Source organism: Pterocles gutturalis, unplaced genomic scaffold (genome assembly GCF_000699245.1).
Source record: "Pterocles gutturalis isolate BGI_N339 unplaced genomic scaffold, ASM69924v1 scaffold7413, whole genome shotgun sequence".
Taxonomy (NCBI): domain Eukaryota; kingdom Metazoa; phylum Chordata; class Aves; order Pterocliformes; family Pteroclidae; genus Pterocles; species Pterocles gutturalis.
The window spans coordinates 2,948-9,154 of record NW_010117908.1 but is presented as its reverse complement, the minus strand read 5'-3'; the positions used below and the strand labels follow the sequence as shown (position 1 = coordinate 9,154).

The 6,207-nt window shown below is 37.8% G+C and overlaps 1 protein-coding gene across 1 annotated transcript in view; it reads left to right on the top strand.

The window, feature by feature from the left end:
• The window catches only part of LOC104463592 (triple functional domain protein-like), a gene marked incomplete at its 3' end in the record, with an annotated part of 42,253 nt that extends 36,506 nt beyond the window's left edge, over window positions 1–5,747 (top strand). The window contains exon 10 of the mRNA XM_010075979.1: window positions 5,625–5,747. Within this exon, the coding sequence (XP_010074281.1) occupies window positions 5,625–5,747 (123 nt within the window). The remainder of the gene's footprint in view (window positions 1–5,624) is intronic.
• Window positions 5,748–6,207: the final 460 nt, after the last annotated feature.

The window sequence follows — 6,207 nt, the reverse complement described above, 5'->3', positions numbered from 1 at the left end:
GTGTTTTGCGTCTGGTAGGGAAAAAAGTAGGTCCTCACCATAGTAGCCTACTGCAAACAAATGCGGATTGGATCCTGGGACTTTCTCTTCTAGTTTGAATTGAGTTCAGGTAGGACCTACTTGGGCAAGCTAGGCCAAGTGATCTTCTGAGGTTATTTGCCAGATATATAATTCAAGTTGAAGGCCTGTAGGCCAGGCTGCGGGCAGTTTATTTCCTGGGGTAGGTTGTTCATTAAATGCTACAGAGTCTTATTGTGCTCTTCCTACTCTTTGCCATTATTATGTTGGGAGTCATAAAATGTTTGTAGGAAATTCTAATTTTCTGTTCCATCCTAAGTCATGGGTCTTGGAGTTGGAGGAGTTAGTTCTGAGACTGCTTTCTTCTTTGAAGTTGACAAATAACCTTTCATTAGACTCAAGTCATTGTAGAATCACCACCAGGTTCTTCAGCAAGAAGCTGGTTTTCCTTCTCTGTATGAGACCTGGCAGCGCTTGGAACTGGTGCATTTAACATCAAATAGTCACAGGTTTGAAAACAACTAAGTAGACAACTTTACCTGTTTTTATGACTTCCAGTATCAAGAATGTGTTACCCAAATTACGCATGTGGTTTGTGAGCATACCAGAAGTTTTTAGTGCGAACCAATTGGCTTGAGAGGGTTAATCCATCTAGGCTTATTTTGAAGTACATACTTTACCTACTGGTTGGAGAATTTTTTTTTCCTATTTATGCCTCTGGTTTCTCTATATGCTTTGCAAGGCAGATCTTGCATTAAGATACCAAGATATCCTCTTGACAATTTGAAGCTGCGGCCTTTGGTGCTAATGCACATCTTTATCAACCACTTTAGATTTCAAACTGATCATATGTGCGGAGATTCAACCTCTGCTTAACATCCACTTTGGAGGCTTCTGAAATGTTCCACGTGGAAGTATAGCTCTTTGTTATGTTACTTGAACCTAACTTTCAGATGCTGGTGTATTTTGGGTGCTGCCTTGTGAATCACAATGTGAATTGTGGTTAATGTTCCTTTTTTTTATATACTTACGTTTGAGTGCAGATCATGCTATAAGATGGTAGGTAATTCAACATCCATACCAGACAAATTAATCTAATACCCAGGAGCAGATTCCTTAAAGATAATGGCAAGCACATAGTGGTATTTCCCTGGAATAGCCTTGCTTTGGCAGATTGTAGCTCCCTCAGCTTTGAAAACCCATTGGGGATAAAAAGTAATCTTGAATAATAGGGATTGTTTTTTCTTGCAAAACAAAAACAAAATGACCTTATCAGATCATCTAATTTATCTGAGAAATGTTATCTCTTCAATTGAGTAATAATAGACACCATTCAGTGCATGAAATTACTTGGTTTCGAGGTGTTGGTTAAGTTTATATCCAAGACAATTCTGGAATGGTTTATGTACAGCTCCAAAGCAACTTTCTAAAATACTTTCTTATTCTCTCAGGCTTCTTACTCTTTGTTCAAACCTTAAAAAATTCAATTAAGATTGTCTAGCATGATTTAGAAACTAGCATGAAAACCTTTTTTAATTATTGTCAGTAAAGTTAAATGGTTTTTTTTCATGTCAAAATAAAACTTCAGTGCATCTCTCTTCCACTGTTTGTAGTTAAATTGCTCGTAGAGCAAGCAATCAAGTGCATTGTTAGTGAATCTGTAAATGTCCTTCAGCATGAGTCTGTGATGTCCTCCTCTTCCCTCTGCTGGTGTAGTTTTCTACTGGATTAATGAAATAAATCAGTTCATGCAAGTGTTAAGTGAGTGACAGAGCTGAGTTGGAGGAGGGAATTGGCTGTGTTGAGCTGGTACTTCATTTTGCGTTACTTCTGCCTTAGAAAACTGGCTGGTTTTTTTCTTCTTTCTTGAATATTCAGTAGAGGGAAAGTATGTCTCGTGGCACTTTCCAAATCAACAAAAACACTGTGACGCTAGCTGAAGAATCATCTGCTAATTTCTTTGAGTAATAAGGAAAGTAGCACCTGAAATACTAAAAATAATAGATAAGATATGAATTATGGCAGATCTAAAATTTGAAATATGAAAACCTGTGACAATCTTAAGCTGTATCAAATTCTGAGTTTGACCTTAGATTGCAGAAACATGCCCGATCTAATGCCTGGTTAGTTTGTATATTAACACCAAAAAAGAGGGTATTTATTTTAATTAAAAAAAAAAAAAAAAGTCAGGTCATTGGATGTTGCACTCAATTGCTGAAAATAGTCCTTCTAATGTAAATCATGCTAATAAAAGTATAATTTTATGCTTAAGAATTAATGAGTTTACCCAGTGGATAATATACGTCAGCCTTTCACCTAGAGGAAAGGAGCTGGCTCTGAGGATTCTGGCACGAAGCTAGAAAGAAGAGTTGCAGTAGCACCATAGGGTTTTGTGCTGCTAGGCCATGAAAGGTAAAAATTGAATGTAAGGTAATGTTTCTGATGGAGTGATACTGCTGATGCTCATACAGTGAAAGTTTTGCAGCCTGAAAAGCACTCCCGATGGCTTGCAAACCAGAGATTAGCAAAACATACTTGGAGTAGTTTTTTTTAAAACATACATTTATTAGGTCTTACTGACTTTGGTTATCTTCTCTCTCCATTCTGGATGAATGTACTGTTTCTCCTTCTTGATCTGCCTGCCTCAAAGACTCTCTTCAAGTTTTTGTTGTAACAGTCACTTGTTTGAGCCTTGACTAATGAAGAGCAGGCCGAGAATGCTTGCTACGTGCTCAGCAACAACATAATACTGATTTCACTGGGTGATTCCCTTGTGGATTTTGGAGGCGGTTCCAGTGTAAAATGGTTCTTTTTGGGAGTGAGTAATTCCACATTTTACTATCCAAAGATTAGAAATGCAGAGATTTCCGTCTTCCCCTTCTGAATATTATGTCAGCACCAAGTAAGTGGCAGAGATCAGAAAAGTGAGTATGTGCCAAGTAGGTAAAGGGGTGGGGGGGTAAGGACTGGATAATAACGTGGGAAAGACTGGTCTGCAAAAGATCAAATTGTTTATTTCTGCAAGCAGCATATACAAAACACGTATTTTACAGCCATGAGCAATGAATTTGTCAAGATAAAGCCATCTTTCTATAGTGGTTTCTTCTATTGTATATTCAGTATTGGTGCTAGAAGAATAAGCGTTTTTCTAGATCCTATGTTTGGAGATAAGCATGGTTCTGCTGAGACTGCAGTTACAGATTAACTGCATCATTAAAAGAACTTGCTGTAGAGGAGGATATTATTATTCACCCTCTCACTGAAAGGTATTGAGCCTCTTAAACTCCTGTGTATTACTGAACTACCGGAATAAATTCCATGTGCTTTCAATATTAGTAGAGTCCTTAGTGGGATGGTATGGTGGTTTCTGTAACTCTTACCTCTCCCAGAAGAAAATGCATCAATTATGATTGCTAAATGGCTAATGTCAGTGCCAGCTAATAGTATTGTCCTTTGGTCAAAGTGGTATGCAGAAGCTCTGATGGGCAAGAGCATACCTTAACTTTGACTCTGCTTTTGCATGTTGTGAAATTCACAAATAAGGAGTGCTTCCTCAGTTTTGTTAGAGTCGAGGAAAGAAGGCTGAGCGCTAATAAGACTCGTATTCACACTGATGTCGCTTAGAGGCAGCAATGTTTCTCTAGTTGACTGGTTTATGTCATGATCTGTGTACTGGTTTTCTATGACAAGTTCTTCTCTTGAGAAGTTAGTGAGCATTATTTGGAGCAAAAGTCACTCTCCCTGGGCTGCTTTCTGCTTTTCATCCCATGCTTTCTGGGACAGATTTTGCTGTCGATTTCATTTGTTACCTTATAACTTGGTTTAATTCTCTTTATTCAAACATGTCTCTTTTTAGCTCTTTTTATAACCAGAAAAAGCAGAGTAGTCCCCTGAAACTAATCAAAAGCGTTGCTAATGTAAACTTTACAGATAACTGAGGCCATGTTTAGCTCCTCACTCCACCTTCTCTGATCAATACTTTTCCTTGAAGGAAGCAAGTGAAAATGTACATTGACCTAAAGCACAGTAATATTCCTTTGGCAATATTTTACTATGAAAAGCAAACATTGCATAACTTGAAGTGCATGCCACAGAGATGTAGTGAAGTTTTGATGATTTGAGATGGCTGTATTATATGGCATGAGGTTGTTTGTTGTTTTGAAAATGTCCAGTAGGAGAGAGTTTGCAAACCAAAAAAGATTCTAACAGTCAAGATAAATGAGAAAATCACACTGGATGGTTTCACTTTGTCTCTTAAAGAAAGCATGGACATCTGGTGTGGACATTGCCATGGACTATGGCAATAGTGTGTGGGGTTACGTGTGTGTTGAATGTAGCCATGAGTGATGTTGCAGGAATGGCTCTCAAGTCTGTTTGTAAGGAGAAAAAAAAAAAATGTCCTCCTCTTTAGGTACGTTAAGTGTCAAATTCTTTCAGTACAGGAAGAGGGGGAAAAAACCTCAGTTGCAGTAATCAGGGTAGTAGATAAGGAGAGACAAGGTGCAGGCTACTGGCAGGTATATTCGCAATGAAACAAAAGACTCAGATTTTAAAGAAAAAAGAACATTGGAGATAAATGTTAGGTAAAGTATTCCACACCACTACATAAATACTGTATAAAAATGGTTAGCTGACTTAAGGAAATTGCTTGTATACAGTTGTCTTTAATACTGAAAAGCATTCTTGAACTCTGCATATCTTCCAGAGAATTCAGTACTGTATGCATTCTAATGAATGTGTTAAGATATGGCTAAGATGTATTAGTTTGGAGAGAGACAAGATGTTTTTGTTTGTTCACTCATCAGAAAGTTGTAATGTGTGCAGTAATCCTTTGTGTTAATTGTCAGGAACTAATTACGTGTACAGTTTTTACTATTTATAAAGCTGTCAGCCCAGTCTTTGTGGTAGAAGCTTTAATGTCCTTAAAATGTCTTTCGTTCCTCCCTTTTTCAGCCATAAAATTTACAATACACAGTTATGTCTGTCTGATGTTTTGAGGATATGGTTATTCAGAATTAGGGCAAAGTCCTTCATATGCTCTGAATGCAGAGATTGTAGTTCATCTCATAATGATTTCAACTCGATTTTGTTATGTCCATTGAAAATTCTACTACTGAATCTTTCTTCTTGACTTAACAACATGTAGCAGGAGAAGCAACTTCTCATCTAAAATGAAACTTCACTGTTTTATTCACCAGCATTGTTGGGAGATGTGCAAACTCCAGTAGTGTTACCTTACAGAAAAATGTCAGCTGAAGGCATAAACACATTACAGAGACACCTTCACAAGGGGTCCAGCCACTTGCATCAGATTACTGTCAAATTGATGAATGGGTAGGAATGAGGTTGTCCTTGGTAGGCTTCAAAATAAACATCTAATCTTAAATCATATCCTTTGTCTAGTTTGGGCTAGTTATTGCCTTGAGAGAAGTTAATGGGATACAATTAATGTCCTTCGATGGCAATACTGTGTTTTAATCCAACAGTACAGTTCCTTATAAGCAATCCCTTTACAGCTTCTTAGTTTCTTGAATAGTTGCCTTTATTTGTTGCAACATTCAGTACATCCACTCAGAGTTTTTGTGGGTCTCTGTTCTGTACCATAGGTGTTGGATTGGATTGAAAACCATGGAGAAGCTTTTCTTAGCAAACATACTGGAGTGGGAAAATCCCTGCATCGGGCTAGAGCTTTGCAGAAACGCCATGAAGACTTCGAAGAGGTTGCACAGGTAAGAAACAGTCACATGAAGGACTGTACATTTGTCATGGAAATATATGAAAAATTCCTGCTCTGGCACTGAAGGATTGGACAGAGGGAGCTCCACTACAAAAAATTCAGTTTCAAGAGTGGACTGTTTTGTTTCTGTTGCAAGCTTTTATTTCATTTGTCCTTTGCACTCCTGCTTTAGTAAGAAAAAGACAAACTTCCACAGTCCTATGGAGAGTGGGAACCTTGAAGCGCAACAGAGCTGCTACTGCTATTATTATGTATTATTATTGTTGTTTGCAAAAGCATGCTTTCAAATGTTGAGACACAGAAGAATGAAAGTTCTCCTTTTAAAGTAACTTAATTCCGTGGGATTCTAGGATTTAGATTTTTGTGCAGCCTGTAAGAGAGGATGGAGATGAATTGAAAGCCCTGCTTCCTGACTTGGAGGTTGAGGAGCTCCCAAATCCCTACAACAATAT